The sequence below is a fragment of the Telmatherina bonti genome, assembly GCF_933228915.1.
Source record: "Telmatherina bonti genome assembly, chromosome: 1".
Lineage (NCBI taxonomy): Eukaryota > Metazoa > Chordata > Actinopteri > Atheriniformes > Telmatherinidae > Telmatherina > Telmatherina bonti.
The window spans coordinates 27728889-27756266 of record NC_136619.1 but is presented as its reverse complement, the minus strand read 5'-3'; the positions used below and the strand labels follow the sequence as shown (position 1 = coordinate 27756266).

Here is a 27378-nt window from a genome sequence, read left to right as displayed (position 1 = left end):
TCTGAAAAGCCGTGGTTGGTAAATGGCATAAGTTGCCTGGCGCAGGATTTTATTAGCAAAGCCGTTACGGGCATTTATAATGCGACGTGTCGACAATAAAATTTTACGTTAATGAAATTTCATTGTTGACGTTGTCAACTTTGTCGACTAATCGTTGAAGCCTTCATGTTGATGAAAAATGGTGAAAAAAAAACATGTTCTAACTTTCAATTAGATTATTTAGTTTCGGAAGGCATAAACAAATCTAAATTCAATATCTGTTTTAACCAGTGAACACAACCAGTAAATCCAGGAGTAGCCAACTTCTTGCCAGTGATGGAAGTTTCTTCCTGCTGCAACACACCTGACACACATCAGACCTAATCAGAGCTGGACATCTCGGCACTACTGTGCTAATTAACCATTGATTTGAGTTAGGTGTATTATGTATAGGGAAACTCTAAATACTTGCAGAAATGTGGATCTTTAGGACCAGATTGGTCTCTCCTGAGTTAACCAGTGAACACAACCAGTGGGTTTAATGGGTCTCTTACTTACTAAAGCTTACTAAAGCTTCTATCATCATCATCATCATCATTATCCACGGCACCATGCAGCTAAGGTAAACATCAATCATCTTTGATAATTTGGCAGTCATAGGAATCTTTATTTTTTTGCTTCTACTAATTATACTGACAGGTAGCTGCATCCAATAGCACAGTTATAAAAAGGTTTTTTTCAGGACAGTGTTCATTTAGAAGAGATTCAATGGGTCACAGGTTAACAGTGATATGAAAAGAAAGTTTTTCTGCACTGACTATTTGAACAAAATTTTGATATCACAAAATTCCCTTTCATAAATTGTATGCATTCATAGTATTTTGCTAGTATTTCTGACATATTTGCAATCTCATATACTATTTTGGTGTACCAAACACAAGTTTGTCATATTAAGACCTAATTTGAACCTATGACTATGTTTTTGTCATTTGAAAGTTTCCATATTTTTGATAACAGATCCACAACTGGAAGGTCAAGTTGACCAACCTTGGAACCTGCGGTTAAGAGGCACATGGAGAAAATTTGAAACACCTTCTCACTCTTACAAGTTAGGTTTGAAAAATTCTAATAACAAATTATGTCTACCAAACCAAAATGGTAGATTAGAGATTAGATAAGACGTTCATACTAATCAGCCATTAAAACAGATGCAGAGCTCATTACGGCTACGTACAGGTGGTTTCAGGTAGGAAGAGTTTAAACAATATTTAAATCAGGGTTAATTCTCTCGGAAATATTCAAATAATTTTTGTGAGAATCAGACATAACTATAATTTCAAATTTATTAAGGCTCATTTAAGTTTATTAAGATTTTGGATAATCTAGAATTTTATGAGGAAGATTTAGTTTTGTTGGGCCCTTATAATGAAAAATGTTTTACTCAGAAATCAGTGCATAAAAAGTCAATCCAAAGTGCACAAAAAGTTCACCATAACCAGTGTCTGCATTTGCAACCGTTTTTGGATTGGCTTAATGGCCACCTTTTAAAATGCAGATTTATGATAGACAGCCCAAGATTTAAGACTCTCAGTTGTCAGTCAAGTGATGGATTTGTTTATGCCCATTTTGGACAGCATGCATTCTTGGAAGCTGGATTTGTAAACCAGCATGGACAGTGTGACAGATAAATGCACAGTGGGAACCACACCTCTGAGGCCCAGTGGACCTCTTTCTTGTAAGAACTTCTCTTGTGTGTCTGTTGGGCAGAGTGATGAAGGCGTGAGATTTACACAGCCGTTTTAGTCATTTGGGGGAGCCCGGTTTTCAGGGTGCTGTGAGACGCAGTGGAGCGCATGGGTCTGTCCCGCCCTGTGTCTTTCAGATTTCCCGTGGGAGAGCCAGATGTGGGGTCATCCATCTAGCCCTGGGATCAGACCAACCCCCCTCAAAGTCACTGTCATATGGAGAGTTAATGCTGCACGCTACAGCCTCACAATACAAACCCTCACACATCTATGCACACATCAAGGTATATTAATTCACCAGGCTCATCCTCTCTCCACCAGTGACGTGTAATTGAAAAACAGCACCTAAAATAAAAGGCTTCTCGGGAGAGATTCATCATGACTTCTCAGAGTGGCCTCCCAACCCAACAGTTGTCCTCTAATGAGGGGGAAGTAATGAGAGTTAGTCAGGGGAGAATTGTGATGCCAAATGTCCATCCAGGTTTTTTTTCAGTGCCACTTCTGTCTGTGTGCCTCACTCATTTCGGGCATCACAAAGCAAGGGGTGTAGACCATTTAAGGAAGAATTTAATGGCATTTCCATTTGAATATAAACATTATTTAACCTAAACGTTTTCGAACTTCTCAACCTCTTCAACACATAGAAACAACAGGACAAGACAGGGTTTAAGTATTGTGGGACTTTACATTTGTGCAGTGAACATACAGTAAATGGGCTAAATAAATGACAGCACATAATTCATGTGGATATGAGCTCTCGCTGGATGATAGAAGAGGCATCTCATCCGTATTCTAAAGGATGCAGTTGCATGCAGAGGTTTTGGTTATATTAATTAGAAATGTGGCCTGTGGGCGAATAGAGATTTGGCATTGAGAATACATCTTTCCAGTGACAATCAGGTGTGGAAAAAGAAAGTATGCATCTTGTTATGGTACATTAGTCTCATCAATAAGTGATTTGATGATGATAGTTTAGAAAGAAAATACAACAATTATTCAGAATTAGGACATTTTTTTACCCCTGCATTGTTCAGTCTAAGTTTGTATGCATGTTTTGGGTCAGAATGTGAATTTATTCCTCCAGTGCTGAGGAATTAAATCACGAGAAAAGAATTTCATTAACTTAAAAGATTTACTCTCAGTTGTCAGGAAAGTTAAAGAAAAAAGTGGAGACACCAGCAGTCTACAGCTCAACACTAAAGGTGGTGATCGGCTCTGCTATGGAGGCCAGTCTGTACCTTAGTTCAAATTAAAATGGATTAGTACAGATGCTTTATCATTTTCAGAAAATAGCTGCATTTTGACTTATAAATAAAATGAATAATAAATCATCCAAACTGCCTTTCAATTTCTTTCCTCAAGACTGCTCATTGTTTAACTAAATTAAGGTGAAAAAGAAAAGGACATTTAAAATTTAATTTTCAAAGGATGCGCCAGCAAATAATTACCAGAGTTCAATTTGAAATGTCATATTTGAAAATTAAAATCTATTAGCAGAACGGCTTTTTCATTTCAAGGTCATAGCTGCATTATTTAACTCATAAATAAAATCAATAATAGCTCATCCAAACTGCATTTCATTTTCTCCTTCACGACTGCTCAGTTTATAACACAGCTGAAAAAACTTTGCTTCTTATTTCCATCCCGCCTCCTGCTAAAAAAGGAGTCCAAAATTCAGTTTGAATTTGCAACCTAAGCAGCACAGGAGTGTGACGTCAGTGGCCACTGTTCTTCTTCAGCCCTCAGTTTGACAGTGTTGAGCATCTACAGTAGAGGGCAGTGTGCATATTTGGAGTGACGCAGAGATCCTACGCTGGCTTCTACTGCTTACAGAATGGATAATAAAGGTTACAACTGCTTGGAAAATAATAGAAACATGTTGCTGCACCTTTCAGAATGCTTCATAAATGATGCTACCACGTTCAGAACATTTGCAGTCACATTAAAGTTTGAGGATCCAGGTCGCAGCCTCTTACAGACTGGTTGTGACCATTGTATCGTATGGAAACAATAGCTTGCTTTTTTTTTTTTTTTTTTTTTTTTTTTTTCAAGATTTTTATTTTTTGCCTGAAAATGTATAAATATTATTCAATTTCATTGCAAATTTAAAACTCAAGGATGCTTCAACTCTAGTGGCAGTATAGTGTTTAACAAAACTTAGGAACATTATCTTTGATGTATTGTAGTATGCAACACTGGATTCCTTTAATGTGCTAAAACTCATCATAAGTAAAGTAAGATACTTTGTATGAAAAAAGAAATCTTAGCATGGAAGAGGTGCAGAGTTCTGGTACTTTATATATACACTACTCGCAAAAAGTTAGGGATATTTGGCTTTCAGGTGAAATTTATGGAAAATGCAATATGTTCATGCTACAGTGATATAATATCATAAAAGTAAGACATTTAAGTAGAAGGATGCACTACTGATTTCCTCATCTCAAAAAATTCATTCAACACAAAAGGTAACAACAATGGTAGTTACACCAAAACAAAAAATTTGAACGTCTCAATATCTGGTCATGTGCCCTTGAGCATCAATTACAGCTTGACAACGACGTCTCATGCTGTTCACAAGGCAACTTATTGCATGCTGAGGCATGGCATCCCACTCTTCTTGAAGGGCAGCCCTCAGGTCATTGAGGTTCTGGGGTGCAGGGTTTCGAGCCTCTACACGACGGCTCAGCTGATCCCACAGGTTTTCAATGGGATTCAGGTCTGGAGAGAGTGCAGGCCATTCCATTTGAGGTACACCAGTCTCCAACAGCCGTTCCCTGATGATGCGGCCTCGATGAGCAGGAGCATTGTCGTCCATGAAGATGAAATTAGGCCTGTGCTGTTCATGTAGGGGCACAATCACTGGATTAATGATGTTATTCAGGTAGTATGGGCTTGTCACTGTACCATTCACAAAGTGTAGGGCAGTTCTGTACCAAGTGGACACCCCCGCCCACACTGTAAACCGCCACCACCAAAAGCTCGCCTGGTGACAACAGTGGCTGATGCATAGCGCTCTCCCTGACGTCTCCAACATCGTTGCCGGCCATCAGTTCTGCTCAGTGTGAATCGACTTTCATCAGAGAACAGCACTGAGGCCCACTGGTTCCTCGTCCAGCGTAAATGCTCCCTGGCCCATGCAAGACGATGATGCCTGTGCCTGGTGGTGTGGTCAGGTACCCGTGCAGGTCGTCTAGAACGCAGACCACGCTGATGGAAACGGTTTCCAATGGTCTGACGTGACACTTGGGTGCCTCTCACCTCTCTTAAACGTGCCTGGAGTTGAGTGGCATTCATCATCCGGTTTCTCAGGGCAGTGTTCACAATGTAGCAGTCATCAGCACGGGATGTGGCCAAAGGACGTCCACTTCTAGGCCTTTCTGTGACTCTTCCAGTCTCTCCATATCTCTGTTGCAACCTGCTGATGACACTCTGTGACACTCCAAGCTCAGTGGCCACTTCTGTCTGAGAACGTCCTGTTTGAAGCATCGCAATAGCAAGGGACTGTTGTTCCATTGTTAGGTGTCGTCTTGGTCTCATGATGTCAAAATGTGAACAGCATGATGAGGACAACTGTTTAAACACCAGCTCTAATTGAACCAGGACATTTATTGGTCAATTCAAGGATCACACACCTGCCGTGATTTTTGCCGTTAAGCTCCTTGTTAGAGAACAGCAACTTGTGCAAAATTTATTGAAACATTTAACAGTTGGACATGTGCATTTAAAAGCTTAGAGAAGATCACATTAAGTTCACCTGTACAGGTTTGAATGCATTTTAGGCTTGTTGTGAAATTTCACCCAAAAGCTGAATATCCATAACTTTTTGTGAGTAGTATATATATATATATATATATATATATATATATATATATATATATATCAGTTTCACAGGTTTCAGCGTGCCCTCCACCAGTTTTCACACTAATGTTGGAAACTGTTATACCTGTTTTCTGCTAAATCAAAAATTAAATGAATGTCAGATTCCAAAAGTTTTCCATAGACTTCAAACCGTGAGAATAAACTGGCTCTGACAGGCTCTTCATGTGGTGATCCTCCATCCTGACTTTGATGCCCCTGGCAGCATGGAAGATTGTACTAGAGTCAACACTAATCGTCTGAGTTAGGAAACAGAGCAATAGCATAAGGAGGCCGCTATTAGGCTGGTTTTTATTTGTAGGTTAATGTTATGTGTAGCTTTATTACTACATCTTTCACAAAGACATATATGTCAGATTCCAGTCTTGCTGAAGCACCGCTAGATCATCATAGATCCTCCTCCATATTTAACAGTTGGTGTGAGACATTGTGAGCTGTTAACCTCTGTCTTCTCAGTCTAACAATACGATGACGAGGTGTTATGCAAAACTGAAAATCATTTATCAGAGATAAGACTCCAGTCTTTGCGTCAATTCATGTGGTCTTCTTCAAACTTCAGCTTGACTGTCCTTTGTGTCTCACTGTAATATTCAGAGATGCTGATTTAGGAATACATTTCAGTGATTGTTTACTATGGGGTTTTGTAGCTCCATATGCTCAACAATAGAGATTGGCCAAATGTTCTAAATTTGTATTCTCTTGTATCTTTTTTTGTAAAAGTGAGAAAACATGTAAACGTGCAAAATAGTAAATTCAGACAAAGTCTGACTTAATAACTGCATCATTTGACTTCAGCTATTCATCTCCCATGTAAAAGAATGTCTTGAATATCTTTTCATACAATTTCCAGCCCTGCAGCATCAAGCAAACTTTAATGAATTACTCATTTATTCTCCATACAGGTGGTCGAGTAAGGGTAGCTTCAACTTCCAGCTAGTTTGACTCAGTAGTTCATGCAAATGTAGAGCAGGTCTGGTCGGCTGTTTCTTTTTATTTTTTATGGAAAACAAAAAATGTGCCATTTTTAGAATTACAAAGTTCATCAGCAAGTAACAGAAAGGGTTACACACTGTAACTAACAGTGAGTTCAGTTTTGGTTAATGGAGGTGGAGGGTATATGAACTTAATTTATGGTGTTCAGAATTGTAAAATACCAACATCGGGTTCTCTATTAGAAAATCTACTGGCTGAGGTCAGAGGAAAACTGGCAAGTTGAAGAAAGGGACAGGACTTCATCCCTCTGGGGCTATCCCACATTCAGTGTCCTTAATCAGATGGTAATTTGGCAGAGGGGTGAACTGAAGGGGGGGCAAAGCGGAGATCGAATTCTTTCAATTAGAGGATTTGGGGTTCCAGTAATGAGAAAGAATGCTCTTTCACTAAGATGTTTTTGTCCTCAAATTTTAATTTCTTTAAAACAACAAATATAAATGTGCAACATACCGCATGTAGATCCTGGAGGTTTTCTATACATGACACCTGTGTGGCTTGACAATATCTCTAAAACCCTGTTTTTTTTTTATTAATATGTGGACTAAACAAAGTTAATAAAAGTCTGGATTCTTTTTTTAAGGGGCTGCTTGCAATGCTGTGGCTGCTACCCAGTGGACATAATTTCATCAGATACCCATTTAAAACCATCTCTTTGAGCTGCAAAAACAAGATAAGCAAAGAAGTGTCAAGAGCAGAAATCCACAAATAATTTTTGATGCCACAGTGACTGCATCTATTTTAACCAAAAAACTTATTAGAACTACACAATGTCTCTGTATAGCTGTGCTGTGAAAACCTGAGTGTTTTTACATTGGAGCCTGGTAAGACTATATGTTTAGCCTGTATTGGCAGGTAGAAGTCATTGCCACAGATATGACACAGTAGAGGCATAGCAAAAGCAAAAACTGAAGCAAAGCAGGCACACACAAAGCAATGACAAAATGGTCAGTTTGTCTTGACCTTTGAGAGGATCAGGGAAGCTGCACATTTACCTCTGCGAAGACATATTTCGTATGAGTTTAACCAATGAGACTGGAAATTATACTGACTCTGAACATGTGAGCATGTAATAAGCATGTGCCCATGCACCTGCATGTTAAGGGGGGGGGGGGGGTGACAGCTGCACTCTAAAGTAAACAAGATTATGTGATCGGCATTGTTGGAAACACTATCTTTGGAAAACAGACAACTTATTATATGCGCTCACTGAAGCCGCCTCTCTGACCGTAATGAGGGAGAGTTTGAAGTTGTTTCATGAATTTAATGCCCAGTTTGTCCTTTTGTCATTAAATGATACAAAGGGCTCACTTTTGTGATGTGACACATCATGACCGCTTGCTACTCTCCAAATGTCCAAATTCTTGCAAGACATCAGAAAATAGCATCAGCATTGTTGATGTAGGAGAAACACTTGCAGTCCATTTCAAACTCATTTTACTTTCCATGTCACTGGTTGTCTGTTTTTTTTTTTTCTTTTTTCTAGCCCTCCTTTATCTGGTCTTCTCCCCCACCCCCCCAAGTCCTTACACTCTCTTTTCTCTGGTGCATGTCCCTAATCTTAGCAAGCCGTAACTGGGAATCATTTGAATAATCCCTTAATTTTCAGCATCTGTTGAGCTTTAATGGCTCTCTCTTTAATTAGGGTCTGCATGCTGAAGTGAGTGGAGGAGGCTAAGTGTGGAGATTTGGGGCTACTGTGTACGGAGGGAGCGCAGAGCGTGGGGGTGTGATAAAGGAGTGAGGGCTGTGGAGAAGGTGCAGGCAGAGTGCAGGGCAGCAGAGGAGGCCCTTGCTTTGTCTCTGAGGTTGATAGAGGGGGGGTCCAATAGTGGAAAAATAACTAACTAGACAGTGAGAAATGCACCATCTCCATCTTCCTGTCTTTTTGTTTTGTGTCACTGCATCTGCTTTCCTCCAGTATCTTACAAATGGATAATTCTGCGTTTACACTTGATAATGACACAGTTTAAGTGTTTGTTCAGCAATTGGCAGCCAGTGTAGTATTGTTTGTAATGAAGAACATACCGAAACCCTTTGATTTTATGAGGCATCAGAGCACTTACAATCACAATATTATCTACTGCTGTAATGCTACTGTCAAAACAAGACATAAAAATACTACATTTATCCTCATCTGTGATTGTTTTGACTGTGTTGTTGTTGTGTTTTGGGTTTACACAATTATTTTCTACCAGTACTAAGAGTGTTAAAGAAAATGTTAGGGTGGCTCAGCTTCCTTGGGTTCACTTACCATAATGTTCATCAGTGTGTTTTATTGTGAATGTGTTGCATTTGAATAGAAGCACTGATGAGTGTGTGCGAAAGGGTCGCTCATTACAGCTACTGTGATCTACATATTATGAATTTCTATTCCACATCTGCTAGTTTTTAAATCAGTGTTGTCTCTTTGGTCGCGCAACTTCCAATGAAAATGTTTATTTAGACATTTGTTCACATCCTTTATCATGATCAGCAAAGTATCATCCTTACAAGCAGGAGGGAGGAACTGCAATTCACATGAGCATGAAACGCTGTGTTCCCACATCATTTTTAAGTGTTTCTTGTTAACAAGCCACTAAATCCTCATGAGGATGCTGGATACCATAACATTTAACACAACAACCTTTTACCAATATACTTTGCTCACTTAGGCAATAACATTGACTTTATAGTGAGAAATCAAAACTAATTAGTCAGGGTCAGAAAAACAATCATCAAAATATATGCCATTTTGCTGGTTGCCTTGATTACATGGAAACAAAACACTCTAATCTTATTACATCCTGGTTCGAAGAAGTCAGTACACTGGCACCATCGCCATCATGGACAACGCTTTTTTCAAGTCCCATGCAGTTGCTCTCATGACCATAAGAGGTCGTGTATAACCCCAATGGAAGTACATGTAAGTTTGTAACATACCAGTAAACAGTTTATGCGTACATGATCAAACGTCCTGGGATCATCTTTGAGAGGAGGACAGGCTCCTGTTTGTAACCATATTTGCACCGGAACACCGATTGGATAATGATATGCTTCTTTTAGGACTATTTCTTTACTTTTTAATTTTTTATGAAGTTAATTTCAGAAGGCTGAATGGTTTTCTGATCACTACTCTTGGATTGTGTTTGGTTTACATTTATCTAACCAGCATGTTTGCCATCGACATCAGATAAATGAAGAAGCAATGTAAAGCCTTTTTTTGTGTTAGCTGTTGTATGTAGTTCTGCTGCTGTCTATTGGGACTCTTAGTAACAGCTATCAATCTTAATATATTTAACTTAGAGTACACAAGCTCCACACTATTGATCAACACACCAATCAGCAGACAGTCACACCACTGGGAAGCATAATGCAAACAAGCTTGCAACACAAGCAGAAAAGGAAGTTTTATTCATATCAGTTAGTTTGTCATGATGGGAGAAATTCCTGTTTAGCTGGAGGTATAGTGAACCATAGACATCAGTTAATACAGGATTTAGTCATTTTGTTAGCAGTGAAGGATAAGACAAAATAACAGGGAGAACAGAAGGCAGTGTGTATATGCAAATAATGCAGTTTTATGGGAGTACAAGCTCCAATTCACACAGACTCTCCATTTACAATAATTATAGATAGTCTCTTAAGCCCCTCTCACCCTTTTAATAGTCCACACCTGCATCTGCTGTTTTGACTGAGTTACGCATCCTGCCAGTAGCCTACGGAGGATCACTACAGGAGGTCGGGGAAAACCATGTCTTTTCCTAAGAAAGGAAAATCAGGCTACCAAAAAAGAAAAGAGAGAAAATTATGTGAGAAGTAGCTGCTTACTGATTTTGAGAGAGATAAAAATTGCATCACCTGTACCTGTATGTGGGTACAGGTACAGATCACAGATACAGATCTTATTATTATTATTATTATTATTATTATTATTATTATTATTATCATCATTATTATTATTATTATTATTATTATTTTATTATTTATTAGTGTTTCAGGTTCAGCAGAAATTTAGTTGGAAACAGCAGTAACGTTTGGGTTATAGAATAGAATAGAATAGCAAGTCTTTGATCTGTGATCTGAGTGATACTGTACCCACATAGAACTCTGTTTCTACTGACGCCCTTGTAGTGAACTATAGTCTGGAAAACCATTCAAGAGAAATGGGACTGATGACTGAAATGGACAGAATGGGACATATGTATGACATTTAACTGATCCATGTGCTCTAATATGCCATGTATGGAGACAAAAAAGCATCTTTTTGATTACATTGTGAGACAATGACTCATGCTTTTAGCCTCTTCAATATCCTTTGTTTACATTTTGAATACTGTCCTACCTAATGTTATTGATGTACAATATGAGATGTGAAGGATACAATACTTTGGTTTTGATAAAGTATTACACACCTACTTAGTGGATTAAAATAAAATTCAGTTACTTTTCCCTTGATATTTTTCCCTTACATAATACTTTCATATCATAAAGCAATAAAAACCATAAAAGGGCAAAGCTGCAGTGCCAGAAATAACATTCTGCCCTATAAATCTTATTATATGTGTATTGCTTAGGTGCCTTTCACATAAAGGACCAGAAGGTTTGGTTCCTGGGCACCATGTACATCTGAACATCTGCCACCCAGGCTAACGTGGCAGATGTTCTGGAAAATTGATGCTTTTACTTACATGGGCTCTGACACAGGGAGGTGTCATGGTGACAAAGCATTAAAGGAGGGGAATCCGTGTGTGTGAGTGGAAGACAGCACTCAAATGTGCAGCTCATCTTTTCGTAGGCGATAAGCATCACAGACCACAAACCAGCAAAGTGATCACAGCAGTGCCAAGCTTGGATGCAGGGGTTGGGGATGATGGGAGAGGGGGAACTCTTTGGGCCAGGGAGCCAATAAAATATCAAATGTGCATTAAAATGCCACCTTGAGGTTCCCAGCACAGGGTCTGCTATTTCAGAGGTGCCTTTTTAAATGTTGAATCTTCTATCCACACTGGAATTGCACCGTAGACCATCTCCATTATTTATGGGCCTCATTTTAATTTCACTGGTTTAGATGGGGGTGGGGTGGGTGCGGCACTCATCACTGATGCTCGAACAACACGTGCGTAATGATGTCACAGGCTGAGAGGACTCACGGGAGAGGGGTGAGGGGTGCAGTGAAGAGCAGCACAAATGTACACCAGAGGGTTGGCAGTAGCTGGAAGGAAAAAGAAGGGCGGGAAATGACATTATGGCACAGGAGCTCACTGGAGCTTTACGCCATCGCTGTATATTTGAATGGTGCTGTCCCTCTATGCGCATCATTAGCTCTGTCATATCATTGAATCTTTCTCAACACAAGGAAGGAAATCATCCGCAAGTCTGTAAAACACGTGAGAATATATCACCTGATGACTGATTTGCACACTTGTGTTATTTTGTTGTGACAAAATGACACAAGTTAGGCTTTTAAACAGTGTTAATTGTTGTAGTTTGTGTGTGTTTGTGTGAGTCTGAGAGCAAAAGAAATGGATCATTACTTTGGGCCATTAAGGAAAAAAAGCAATTCACAGTAGGGTCATTGAAATAATCACCCTTTAATATAAATTTCCTCATTACAGAGATGTGACTTCCTTACATTCGAAAAATATGTAAATCCACTGATTTTGAGTTCTGTTGAATATGACCTGTAATAAAGAATAGAAGGATTGGCAAATTAATCAATACTCATTGTTCTTTTTAGCTTGTCCCTGGCCTGTAAATGTGATAATCTATATTAACATATCTGCACTTGCATTTCAGCCTTTGAGTGTCTTTGTAAGGTTCAGAGATAAAAAGGTGCAATTTAAAGCTTTCAGACTGATTGTAATGCTTCTCTCTGTCTGATTCTCACTCCTATGGCAGCTACTTGACGGTTATTGTGAAACACACAGCGGGACAGTAACTCTCACTTTTGACGAGATCTGATTTACAGCGCTGCTACTTGTTGAAATCACCATGCTTCACATTTCCTGTCTGCGACCCTGCCTCACATTATTCCCTCAATCATTCTTCTTTTGTCGTTGTCACCAAGAAACTGTCTAACATGTGTTGGAGAAGCGATCTCCTCCCCATGCACTTGTGTATGGAATTCTTCCTATTATGCGCCCCATCTATTCTGTTCCCTATTGCAGCAATTAGACCTGCTTCATTTAAACCAGCGGCATCATGCTGGTAGTGGACACTCTGTGGTCATGTGTGAGTGTCTGTCAACATTCAGCAGTGGAAGAGTGGAAAACAATGGCTGAGCAGGTCTGCTGGGGCCAAGTGTTGGGATAAGAGAGAAAGAGAGCGCCTCATTGCCTCTTGCTTGTCTGTCTTATAGAGCATGGAAGAATCGATTTGCGTGTGTTTAGATACATGTGCTGTAGATGTGCAAAGCCGTGTTAAACTGACTCTGCAACCTTCAACAAAAAGAAGACATAGATACAACGCAGCGTAAGATAAGCTGTTTTTCTTTGACAGCTTGTGCAGACAGTTAACTAGTCTCGCCTTCTGTGTGCATTTATCTGCGTAGATTGCCCCATTGTGAATATGACAATTGTGTGTAATTTTGGAAGGGGTTTGCCAGAGGTGTGGACCTCCTAATGAAGTCATGTTTTATGCATGAAGGCCAAGGGTGGGGCCCATTTGGGGGTTTTGTCAGCGGACACACACAACAGCCAGATCAGTGGACAACATGACTGCTTGGCATAGAAACACAAGGGAGCTTTAGACACCAGTCTTCTTTTGTTCTGTAGCATTTATGTGCACAAACGTGGTCAATACATCACATACAGAGGTGTGTGTGAGCATGTGTATGCTTCAGTGTTTGGTCTATATTCTGAAACGGTACACTTGCTAGATCACATTGGTCAGTCTGACCTCATTGTTTCCTACACCTGTTTGTTTTTAAGGATGTCTCTGACCATTTTTCATCTGCACCTGTAGGGCTTTAATTCAGTGCTGCTGCACTCTGTCAGCCTCTGCTTCGGGCAGAGTGTTGAAGCAAGACCCCCTCTCACACACACACACATACACACACACACACACACACACACACACACACACACACACACACACACACACACACCGCCGTATACCTGATAGCTTAGTGGCTTTGTCTCTGCCTTGAAAATGACCTATTTGAAATACGTAAGCATCTGACAAGTTTGTGGCCCTGTGATAGACTGGCAACCTATCCAGGGTGTACCCTGCATCTCGCCCAGTGATTAGGCTCTGTGACCCTTAATCGGACTAAGCAGTTTGGAAATGAATGACAAGTTTGCAGCAATTTTCAAGTTTTTCAGTTGTAGTTCATTACAAGTAAAAGAAACTGAAGCGAATGCATTCAGTACGTGGTGAAACATTAATAAAGCCCTCTATCATCTATGCTTCATGGGGAAGTTCAAACATTTTTATGGGTAGAACTTTGTGAGTCCCAGTTGGAATATTGCAGCCATGCTAATAAGAGACAGTTAGTCTGAATTACTTCAATAAAATCTTCAGGTGTAAAGAGGGACTTTAGATAAATGAAAATACATAAGAACCAGATAAATTTGTCAGGTAAGAAATGGCCCTGCTTCTCAGAAACATCCTGATTGTAGCTGCCAGTGCCGAGAATACTGAATAGGAATGGTTGCCTCCCCTACCCAATTTGCTTTTAGCATTCAGGCCCCTTACCTCTGGAGCCATCTGCAAGTTGGAGAATCAAATCTGCTTGAAAGGTTTCATGTTTTATAAGATTTTTTTGATTAAAGATCATCGCCTTCTGCTAGAGGTATAGCCTGCTGAGGCAGTTTCTACTAAGTACTTTTCTTTCCATCCATCCTGTTTTGAGCATTTATACCATGTGCATACCTATGTTATAGTTTGTACTCCTTCATCCATTGCCTCCTCTCCCTAAGTAAGTTAGTAAATGAATAAATACATATTCTTAAAAAAAAAACAGTTTAAGCACAGATTTAGACATAATCTCCATCTTTACCAGCATGCTGAACACATTGCTATATAATGTCTCAAGTTGGATGTATTTTTACAACAAGATGAATAAGCTATTGTATATCAATGGAAAGACTGCAGATTTATTGTACTTCTACTCTGGGTTTTCTTTTAAAACCAACAGACCATTTTAAAATTGGGCAATATGTATTTCTAAAATTCTGCATTTTGGGAATCCTAAAGTAATGTTATAAACTGTAAACTTAGCAACAATAATTAGTTTAAAGGTGTAAACTCATTGGAAATGCCCTTAGGTTTCATTATCTCCTTTTCAAATGTTAACTTTTTCTATCTCCACTCAACCCTCACCCTAACTGATTGAAGTAGACAGCCACCCACCCAGAGTCTGGTTCTTTCAGAGTTTCGTTCTGTTTAAAGGAAGTTTTTCCTCCTCACTGTTGCCAGGTATCACAAAAGAGGAATTGTTGGATTCCTCTCTGTAATATTGTAAGGTCCTGACCCTGCTTTGTAAAGAACCCTGAGATGACTTATCTTATAATTTGCTGGTATATAAATAAAATTGAATTGAATTAATTTTCATTAGAGCTCCATCCATCCATCCAAAGATCTAAGGTCAAGTTGTGTTGGAGAATGCCAATCCTCTCATTAAGCTCTGAAATAGAATGATCAGCATGTTAGACTCCACTGCAGTGCTGCAGCCAAAGTGCTGCCACTCTATATGAAGTATCTGTCTCACTCTGCCTCTCATCTTCTCTTGTCTGTCAACATTCATGCTTAATATTTGCATTAACTAAATAATAGATTCTAAACTGCATTGTGTTTCTCTATAGAGCTAAAGTGATAACACATCCGTACAAAAGAACCAATACAGAAAATACTTAAAATTCAGCAAACAAAAATAGATAAACTGGCGTTAATGTTAATGGATAAACCAAATTTGTCTAGCATGTCTGAGGCTTAGATAAGCAGTCCAGTTGCTTCCTGCTTTTTCCCTTCCACTAATGAATTAATACAGCCTGAAAGTTGGAGCAACAGGTTATGAAATAAGAGGTTTGGACCCTCTTGTTATACTCCTGTAACACTGTTCAGATAAGGCTTTCTTTAATTATGGCTGACATTTAAAAGAGGGCACTCCTGTTGAAGAAAGTGGGAGAACTGAGGAAGAAGAGGGCCTCTCTCTAATTGAGTTTCCTGCTGGCTCCAGGTCTGATTGCGCCTTTGTTCTGCAGGAAGTAGATATGTGAAGTGCAACTGAATGAGGCTCTCTGTAGAGACATTGATACAGATTTAGCTATATGGCAGTGTATGTGTTTCTGCACTGCCTCTTTCTGTATTAGTATGCAATCTGAAAAAAAGCCTGACCTACATACTAAATATGGCAGAAAATCCATATGTCTGCCACAGTGCTTTATGTAGAAATAACCAACAGGAGCTAAAGCCTGTGGTGAATTTTAAACTGTATTACTTGCCTTTTTTGGTTGTTTGTCACTTGTTGATGAAAAATAAATATTCAGTGCTTGGATCAAGTCTTTGTTAATTACATTTTTACAATATTATGGTGTTATTTGTCTTGTTTATCTTTTTAGAAAGACAGAGATTTCACATTTATGCAGGTTACTATTAACAGCAACTAGTTTATTAGGAGCACTGCACTAATTAAAATGAAAGAATTTGCTGTAGATTAAAACTGTCTCAGTAGTTTATGTCTCGTAATGGAAAACCCAGATGGAGACTGTAATGTGGAGATTAAGACTAATTGGGACCTTACTATAAGTTTCGGGACTCACTTCTTTTCTGTAGGCATTCTTGCCTCAGTAAATAATCTGATGTTCCACTCTCCTTATCTGTACAGCCATGGCAGACTTCCATGTCCAACCAGAGTCCGTGCATGTTGAAGAATCTGGTGTGGCCCGATTCCAGTGTCAGATCCACGGTCTCCCAGAGCCAATCATCAGTTGGGAAAAAGACAGCCGTCCGGTGGACACTAAGGACAATAGGTATGACTAGTCTACAGCATGGCCCAAAACCCTGTGTGAAGGTGACATCTTTAAATGTGCCATGTCTCTTTTGCTTTTCTTTCGCTCGTATAGGTACACCCTTCTGCCAACAGGTGTTCTGCAGATCACAGGAGTGCGAGAGGGAGATGGTGGAAAGTTCTGCTGCGTGGCACATAACAGTGCAGGAGTAAAACACAGTACTGAGGCCCTCCTTACTGTTTCAGGTTGTTGTTTTAATGGCTTTCACATCCACATAGATTAGTATTATTGTTGTTGGTGTGGAGGCATGCAAGCAGATTTATATTAAAAAAAACTAACTTTTTTTTTTTTTTTGTAACTCAGCAATTCCGACTGACTAGATAGAGTTTTATTAACTCTATACTGGACACTTCATTAATAAATAAAAAACTAATAAAACAATGCTCTCAGATTCTGGCCAGGTTTTTTTACAGCATAGTAAATGGCATGATTGCCATCACACAACTACATGCACCAGTAACCGCATGTATTGTTAGATGTTATAACACTTCATATCATTTTTAGCACTGTTGTATTGGGCACATGAAATTTAATAAAATATGTTTGTTTATCTTGTCCCTCTAGCTTAAGGTAGAAAATAAACTTAAATCTGTCTTCTTATACAAGACATGTCTATCATAGTGATAGCAATTTTGAACTGATATTTGATATTGCAAATAAAAGACTAAAATAGTAACATTTTATTTGTTGTTGTTTTTTTTCCTTTTTGTGGAATTCATTGTGGTGTATATTGGCTGGATTAATGACTATCTACTATACACTACTTCTTACTGTGCGTTGTGAGATGATTTTTTATACATTTCATGTTGTGTACAAAATCTTTATCTGCATTCTGGCAGCACAACAATCTGGCAAGTTTACAATATAGTTTACTATATAGTAAGTAGTGTAAGTAGTGAGTGATTTTAGACAGCCACTGTATCCCTCTTTGTTTTGTCAACCTTGAATGTTCTGAGGACTTACTTAAGCTACTGTCCCTTCTCTTGATCTAAGAGATACAGAACTTAGGGAATGCAAATAAAAGGATGCTATCCCTCACGCCCATCCCCATCTGAAATGCCTCTTCCTTTCTCTTGCAGGCTCTCAGTCATCTGTTTACAAAGAGCCTGTAATCCTGGTTGGCCCAGAAAACCTGACCCTCACTGTTCACCAGACTGCCATATTGGAGTGTGTTGCTACGGGATACCCTCGGCCCATTGTGTCTTGGAGCAGACTAGGTGAGAAACATTCCAAATCTGAGGAAAGAAAGGTCCCAAAAGTTGCATGTACAGTGATCTGTAGTTTTTCATTTTGTCCATCTCTGTGTGTTTAGGGAATTATGCGCTATTGTGGCAAAGTACAATGAGAGTGTGCATTTGTGCTTTAGAAATCTGAGGGCCATCTCCTCATGCGTTAAGAGTTTCTTATAACATGGGTTTGATCTTTTCTAAGCTGTGTAATGCAACATGTACACTCTGAATACATTTCATAGAGTAAACCTCTTGTATATACATGAGTCAGTTGGATTCAACATTAAGCCTGAGGGCTAAACATTATGCTCGACTCTGCTGATAAATACATGCTTCATCTCCTCACGAAGTTTAACGTGTTTCGAAGCACTGGAGAGCCTCTTAGTAATTGCCACAAGGTACTGAGACAGATACAATTAGCTTCTCCTGCCTCCGTTGGCATTTTTTTTTTCTTAACTATCACTCAAAGTCTGTCATGAACAATTTTTCAATCTACTATCTGTTTTCTTTACCTATATTATCCTATCTGATTTGCTGTTCCAAATGTAAATTGCTGCCCCTCCCAAGCAGTCAGAAATAATCAAATTGAGGGTATTGCCTTACACAACGCTGCCAGAATGAAATGCTAACACGATGGGATTTGTGTGTATTAGATTACGGCAGGGAGGCTGGGATAAGCTGCATAATGAATCTGATAGTTTCACATCAGTCACTCCTTAATGCCAGAGTTCGTTTGTTGCTATTCATTGAACAGCACCAAAGCCTTCTAGCTTGTGCTCTTTCTTTTCTGACACTAAATTAATTAGTGGCTGGCAGAGACAAACTGATAGAGGGGGGGGATATAGAGGGTAAGAAAGGAATACACATGGTGCTAAAAAAAAAAAAGAAGAAGAAGAAAAGTGCTTCTGTTAAGAGAAAGGCCCAATTACTTTTCAATACACTTTGTTTGTGATGTATAAAGAACTACCAATAAAGCAAATCACAATCACTGGCAAGTTGAGGTGTTCTCAGCTGCATGTCACAACTGATTATAAATACTGTCTCTGCAATGAATTGCCACAAAATTACTTATTGTCTATATAACTAAACCTTTTTGATGACAAGGACGGCAAAGTTCCTATCGCTGTTTGATCGAGTGACGGTCAGTGACCATTTCAAATTTGAAGTTTTTCTGATATTATTATGAAGTTAATAGTTACTGTAGTTTGACCTGTAGTCATTTAAATCTTCACACAAAAGAAAAACAAACCATGGATTTATTAAAAGACGGTCAACATAATATGTTAAATGATAATATGAATAATATTTAAATTAAAGTAAATTAAAGTAAATTAAATTAAATAATATTTTAACATTAAAATGAATATGTTAATAAAACCAATATTAATGGTTTTACAGACCATTTAAGACATAAGTAAGATGATTGTTCGTGGGTAAAATACAAATTGTTGTTCATATTTTACTATACTGGCAGTATTTATTGATATGTATATTTACGTAAGACATCTGTGTTTTATGAAAGTTATATGGTTGTGGTATATACATATATATATATATATATATATATATATATATATATATATATATATATATATATATATATATATATATATATATATATATATATATATATATATATATATATATATGTGTGTGTGTATATATATATATGTGTGTGTGTATATATATATATATATATATATATATATATATATATATATGTGTGTATATATATATATATATATATATATATATATATATATATATATATATATATATGTGTATATATATATATGTGTGTATATATATATATATATATATATATGTGTATATATATATATATATATATATATATATATATTATATATTTTATATATATATATATATATATATATATATATATATATATATATATATATATATATATATATATATATTGATATGGATATTTAATGGCAGTGCATAGTAAACAGTAGTAGAAAGGCATTGGAATTCCTTAAAAAGTACATACTTTTTTAAAAATTCCTTTATTTCTTTTTTCTATCTAGTTTTTTTTCTCTTTCATTTGATGTAGCAAGGACCAAAATACATCAGTGAGCTCTCGACCCATTATGAAACAACCAGACTCCCCAGGTCATCTGGATCCAGCCTTTTATCAGTTCCTAGAGTCAGAACCAGAAATGGAGAAGCTTCATTCAGCTTATATGCTCCACATGTCTGGAACAATCTCCCAGAAAGCCTCAGATCAGCTGAAACTGTTCTTTTAAATCTGGGTTAAAGATCTACCTTTTCTCAGCTACATTTCAATAATTTTGATTGAAAAATCCAAATCTGCACTGTTTCTATTTTTAATAGTTTTTTATCTAATGTTCTTTCTTCTTACTTTCTTTCTTGTTTGTGTTTTTCACTTAAAATTATGCTCCTTATTAATGGTTTAATTTCACTGTAAAGCAATTTGAATAATCTCTTGTTGAATTATGCTAATTTAACTAACTAAAAGAAAGCACAAAAAATCGTTATACATTAATCCACATGCTGTCATATCTACTAGAACTTGCTTTTTATTTTAAATCATATGAAGCTCAAATGCTGGTGACCATATGGTTCTCTGACTGGTGATCCTGCCTCTGCATGAGTCCAACATGGTGCCCATCTCCCTGCCTCCCTGCCTGGCCTTTTAACACATCAAATCTGGTCCATACAGGCTTCCAGGCGGCAGGTGGAAATCATAGATGTGATTAGAATACCCCCTTGGCCCCACAGCTAATATCAGAGGCAGATTGGAGTCATTGTTGGGTTTGACACAACAGCTAGGCCAGACAGGAAAGTGCGAGCTTATCATGTAATTACAGCCAGAGCACAGAGCACACAGCGATGGACTGTGGACACAGATATAAGATTAGAAGTTGCAGTTACAGTTTCAGGTCCAAGAGTCACAGTTAAGAAATCTGAAGTCTTAACAACTGAGTGTTTTAAAAGGAAATCTATTGCTAAGTCTCTTCTGGTCAAGGTTTGTCGTTTAGAAGACGTAATAATTATTTCTTAAGACGAATGATACCTGCTAGCATTTCAGTGACAAGAATGAAAATCTCCCAATCAGTTAATAAAAAAAAAAGGAGCATATACTCCTCTTTACCGGCAAACTCTGTTACCTTCCTGTTTCTGTCTGTTGCATTGGCAGCTTCATCCCATTATAATTCTGTGCACTGTGAAAGCTGCATCCTTGAGGGAAAGAAATAGCACTGCTTTTGTCAGCCAGTGGCTGTAAACTTGCATCATATTTAGTCTTTATTGCTTGTGATATAAAGCTACTCTAATTTTCTTTGTACCCCCCTTCCCCCCCACACCCTTCACACAAACACTCGCACTTGTTAATCCCAAATGTGAATGTGTGCCACACAAATGCACCCCTGGTCATTTGTTTCATTGCCCTATATAAATTCTTTCCCATCCCTGTCAAATGCTCTTCTCTCTTTCTGATTAGACGGACGGCCCATTGGAGTGGAGGGAATTCAGGTACTTGGCACAGGGAACCTGATGATCTCAGATGTTGGTGTGCAGCACTCAGGGGTATATGTGTGTGCTGCTAACAAACCAGGGACACGTGTTCGGAGGACAGCTCAAGGACGTCTGGTAGTCCAAGGTGAGTTCCTGATAAAAGGAATGTGCCTTTTTTTCCTTTTGATTCTTTGAAAGATGTGGGATGGGGACCTGAAAATAAGAGTCTCGTTTAGTAAGCTGATAAGATGAAGCCTAACACTCTGTGGGTGGTGCAAACAGGCAGCAACAAGCAATTCTGCCATAAGCTGAAGCAGTGTTTCTGCTGTGATGAGAAAGAGCTTTGCCCCTTTGCATGTGCCACAAGTGTGCTTTATGTAGGTGGCCTTTAATTTAAATTCCTAATTCTGACCTAGTGGGTGTTGGAGATTTGTCATACTTCAACTTTCATTCAAAGCAAAAATAAACCTCCTCATTCTGTTTTTGGATATATTTCCTACCTCCCTGGTACACCTAAACCTGGTTGTTTCTGGCACACCAGGTACAGCTGGGTTTAGATGCATTTCTTAAACATCCCTGCTTTTTATTTTAGCTGTAGAATTCACTCCTATAGCAGACATCAGAACCACTGCAGCTGCAGAAGACTGAGCAGACACAGGGTAGAAAAATCAATTGTAGAGTCATAATACAAATCCTTAATAATGGTGTTCAGGCAGAGAAGAAAACAGATATTACCAAATTAATTTAAAAGCATGGCCCTTCAAGCCATTAATGTTGGCTAAACAGAGCTGAAGAACCAATCGAATCGGCAGCAAGACATGAAGCAGTCGCTGTAAAACCTTTGGTGGTCACTAAAACGCTCTTAAGAGGAAGGCGGTTCTACATTGAGGTAAAGTATTGTGTGCAGTTTGTTACATTTATGGAAGCATGTGTGATTATATCTTTCATGGCAAATACATTTTTTTGTGATTGCAAGGGCACAGATTGGTTTTCCTTTGCAGACACTAAGCAGAGTGTCCACTGGGTGACCTGATGATTAGATATCGGACTCAAGAAAAGTCAGGCGAAGGTCTTGAGACCATGTTGGTGTGAAGTGTATGCTGTAATTATGGACATGGATACAGGCATATAAAGACAACTCTACAGATGTAAACAACAAAAACAAACAGGAGGATGTGAGTTTCCGACATTCTTAATGTTGTTAGTGATGAAATTCAGCGCTGCTGGGATTCTGATGAGGGTTCGCAAATATGATATATTAAAATATTACCATTCTGAAATCTCAGAACTGGCTCTTTAGAAACTGTGGATGCTTTCAAACATCCACAACATTAATTTCAGTAATAATAATTAAAGAGTAAATCTTTGTCCAAAAAAAGGTAGAGTAACTTTTCAAATGTTTAAGAGTATCTTAAGTAGAAAAAGGGAAAAATAAAAAGAGAGAAGAGAGATACAATGGACAAGCAAATGCTACAGATAATTTTTGTTTATCGATAAATTTTAACATCCAAATGCTTAAAATGTTGTAGTTTCACAATCCATGTTTAAGAATGATCAGATGCCATTATCCCCAGCTGATGTTTTGTATAAAGCAGAGACTAAGTTACATGTTAAGATCTGCAAACAATCAGGGTCAAGATGTATAACTTTCTATCAACAATGTGTGGGCTGCAAAATAAGTACAGATCTGTTCTACTTTTTTTATTAAATGAATTACATGTTTTAAAATGTGTACATGCAGTTATGGGGCTAGGTTTCAACTAATAACTGTTTACTTTGATTTGTAACCATAATGGTTAACAAGTGACAGAAAAGTAGAAAAGGAGGAAGGAAAGTGATGCCTTTGTTGAAGAGATTGATATTTAATATGTTGGATTACTTCTAAATATTACTGTAATTTATCAGTATTGAAATAATTACAGATTATCTTTATTTAATTCGTAATATTTTTTATATTTTTAGTGATTTCTTTGCTCCAGCCACTTCTTTGTTCTTGTTGTTCTCTCTGTTGTTAGTGTATGGTATAGTTGTAACATCAAGGACAGTCACAATTTTTTTGTATGTCATACAATGGCAGCTATTATTCAATGAAACTCTTCATCAAGGCTGATTTTTAATATTATTATATTAGAGACTTTGATTAGAAAAAAAAACAGCTTTGGAAAACAGTTCAAGTACGTCGTACAGTTTAATAACCTCGGCTCAGCATTTCATTCTAAAGTAAAGATACTTATCTACTGGAGCATTTCCTTCAGCTGTTTGAAGCTCATGTTGTAAACCTGGTGTTGTTTCGTTCTAGGATATATTGTCTTGTCCTTTCTGTAGAGGATTTTAATCGTTACCTTGGAAAGATGGATAGGCTTTTCCAAAAGGATGAGGCCAGGTGTGAGTCACCTTGTGCATTAATTGTCACCAAGCAGGAAACAGCCTGCATCTGCCTTGCTCATATATTGATTGATCAAATAGACCACACTATGCTTCAGTCCATAGTGTTATTGATCCTAATCAATATTTCATTTCATCAGCTTGTCAAGTCCAAGACAACCCTTACCCTAGCAGGGACAAACACAGAAAACCATAGATGTTAATTATATGCCAGTGTCTTTAGTTTGAGTCATTGATTTGTGGAAACAAAGGTGTACTGTTAACGCCAGATAAATATGGGTGTTAGTTTTGTATCAGTATAAGAAAATTATGTTTTACTACATGTCCTTATAGAATTGGTCCATTAGGAAATAAGCAAGTTGACACCTCTTTGATTATAAAAGGGTTTCAATTGATCAACCAATTACCAATACAGAAAAGAGTCCATCTGTGACAAACTCCAGCTGTAGAATAGTGCAGACAAGAGCACTTAGTATCAACACAAATACAATTCCAGAAAAAAAGAAATTCATTTAGTAGTCTTTGGGATGTCAGAATAAAAAAAGGAAAACGACAGATTGAAGGAAGAGTCAAATCGTAAGAGACCAAAGGGACATGCAAAAACAAGATAGATGACTGATGCTGATGGTCTGACCCACAACCTTACAGATGCAAATCAATATTACACTGAGCTCCCTCTGAGCTCATTGCATCAGCCAAAAAAAAAAAAAAACAGGAAGAAGAAAAGCAGCTAGAGAGGGAGAAATGGACAAGAAAGCATAGAAATCAGAACCATCTTGTGCCAACAGCTTCTACCCTCATTAAAGTACCTGTAGGCTCCTCTGCCTTAGAGACAGAGAAATGAAAGAGTCCAACAACCTTTCTTGTATCAGGGTGGGAACTAGAGCAACAAGAAAAAAACAAACCGACTGTAATTAACCCTGACAAAATATCAGTAAAACACTAACAGACAAAATGTCAAAATGTGTTGTTTTTTTATTTCTTCATTTTCTACTACACTGCTGGTATTGTTATTGCTCTTATTAATAAGTGTTGTGTTCATCAGTTTGATGCATAAATTATTTCTTGTGGCGCCACCACATATGGTAAACAGTGTTGTATCACACCAATCATTTAATCATTCAAACTTTATTTATAAAGCACCTCTGCTGCCAAAGGCAAGACAAAGTGCTTTACATGATAAAAACAGTTGATGCATATTAAGTATAACAAGCCTTCATCCACCAAAGTAAACACCAGAGCAATTTAAAAACACAATTATTATTGTCTCTTTCACACCCGCTCAGACAGACATCCACACACATGCACAAACAGAGTACACAGTGGAGGACTGTAGAAGTGGAAAGAGATCTCCCCATAAGCTGTAGTCCTTCCTTTTGGAACAACTGAAAGGCTGATACCACAACACCTTCAGAGTTTGCAAGGGCTCATCATTTAAAAGCAGGTCAGATCAATGAAAAGGGCCATGACTATTAAGACATTTATAAATGATTAAAAGAACCTTTAAATCTATCCTAATCTATCATATAGACTAAAACATTGGACATGTGATATGAGACATATAAACAAGTGAGGAAAAACATTTTAAATTGGCAGTATGTTAAAATGTTCCAATTATACCCTAAATATATTTTATTTAATTTAAAGTTTATTTGAATAATAATTTCAATTCTTGGAGGAAAACAGTTGTATATTGTCCCACAATTAACAGTAAAAATGAGTCTTTTAAAAAATTGTAAATATATGGTTAAACTGTTTAGTTAGATCTTTTTCTTTAACTTTAATACTTTATTTACCAATAGTTTGGCTGATCACTTTAAGTTGTCATCTACAAAAATGCACACTTACATAGTTTAAGGTTTGTTATGGATCTAAAGCTGGAATTGGTCACTATATGTAATCATTTTATGTCTTATGGAGTAATGAAACATGTGAATGGTTGTAATAATCACTAAATTGTTAAAAACACTTAACAGTCTGATATGACAGCTACCCTGAATTTATCCAAATGAAATGAAAGTAGTTTAAGCCTGTTTTAAACTATTTCAAATGGCACATTCGAACATCAAAGATGACGTGGAGGTTTATCTGACTGGCTGTATAGCTTTAAAAAAAAAAAAAAGAAATGGTATAGTGTCCAGGATCTTTTATCAAATATTCATCAACATATAATTGCCACAACAGTTTCTGAGTTCATTTATGAATAAATAATTCAGTCTATCAAGTAACATATATGATTACTGGTGGAATAATTATGAATGTTGAAGATATGCTACAAAGGCAAATGCACTAAGCAAGAACCAAAACACTCGCAGATGTAAATTTAATTACATTAATAATTGACCTAAGATGGACGTTTGTTCCGCTGAATAACAGCTGACTTTCTTTTTTTTTTTTAAATTTTTTTTAAAACTACAGCCTTTTATTTGCAGTTTTAAAGCACATTAGATACAAAAAAAAGAAAACTGCTGCTGACCTCTTTCCACCTTCCTTCTTACCTCTTTTTCACTCTGTTTTTATTTAACTGTTTGTGCATCGATCTCGTGTCTCTCATAATCATGGTAATTGACCCTGGCCTGAATTATAGATTTACTGCAGTATTTACATTGTGCAGCTATCCCCTAGGTTCTCATATTTTTTCTCACTCATTCCCACTTTTGCTTTTTTTTTCGTGGACACCTCATAATCAAGCCAACCACCTTAGCCCCAGTCCAGCGCTGTGTTTGTTTGATGTAGTGAAGTTTTCTAATCGTATTCTGTGTTTCCATTTACTTTCAGCTCCAGCGGAGTTTGTTCAGTCTCCTCAGTCCATTGCCCGACCAGTCGGTACCACTGCCATCTTTACTTGCCAAGCCCAAGGTGAGCCTGAGCCACAGCTCACCTGGCTAAAGAACGGACAGGTTCTGGAGCCCGGGGGACACGTCAAGCTCAGGAATAACAACAGGTAAGAAAAAAGATCTGATAAAGGCGTTTCCTTTCCCTTCAGGAGTTCCTTTGTTCAGAAAGACAGAATGAATGAGTGCAACAGAAGTACTCTGTAAATTTCATTAGCTTTAACTGTCAGACACATTTCAAGTTCCCAATAACCATGGCTAATGTGTACATTAAACATAAAACATATGTACTTCAACGTAAAACTCAGTTTGCCTGTCTTTTTTCCAGATTTATTTATTTTTTAAGATGACAAAGAAATCAGACTATCAGCTTTTGTTACAGCACGGTACAGTAGGATTAAAGAGTTTTTCCAACTTCCTCAGTCTCATGTTGATATTACTAAAGTCCTAAATAATCCAGAGAAGGCTCATGTATCTTTACCACAATTTATACATAATCTTTTGAAGAAGTAGCAAACTATTTGTGTGATACTTTCCCACTGACAAAGAGGCCATACCAGAAGACCTTTTTATGAAACTCAATACCACAGCAATGGTGCAGGTTTAGATTTATGTCATTTCTTTGGACGGTAATTTAGTCTAAAGAAATGATCAACAGATTACAAACAGTAAAAATGAGCCACCTCTCTACCGCACACAGATTAACAGTCCCCTTCCAAAGCAGGACTCTTCTAGGAGACGTAATGAACTAGTAATGCCGTGATCATATCATATCTGGCAATATTAATTGCACTTAGCAGTTAAGCTTAACCCTAACTCTGTTTGATATGCTCGCAACACCACACTGTTG

At 37.7% G+C, this 27378-nt stretch overlaps 1 protein-coding gene across 1 annotated transcript in view; it reads left to right on the top strand.

The window, feature by feature from the left end:
• The window catches only part of igdcc3 (immunoglobulin superfamily, DCC subclass, member 3), a gene marked incomplete at both ends in the record, with an annotated part of 61411 nt that overhangs the window by 20243 nt on the left and 13790 nt on the right, over positions 1-27378 (top strand). The window contains 5 exons of the mRNA XM_079247151.1: positions 16399-16543; positions 16637-16767; positions 17662-17799; positions 21296-21454; positions 26473-26638. Of these exons, the coding sequence (XP_079103277.1) occupies positions 16399-16543; positions 16637-16767; positions 17662-17799; positions 21296-21454; positions 26473-26638 (739 nt within the window). The remainder of the gene's footprint in view (positions 1-16398; positions 16544-16636; positions 16768-17661; positions 17800-21295; positions 21455-26472; positions 26639-27378) is intronic.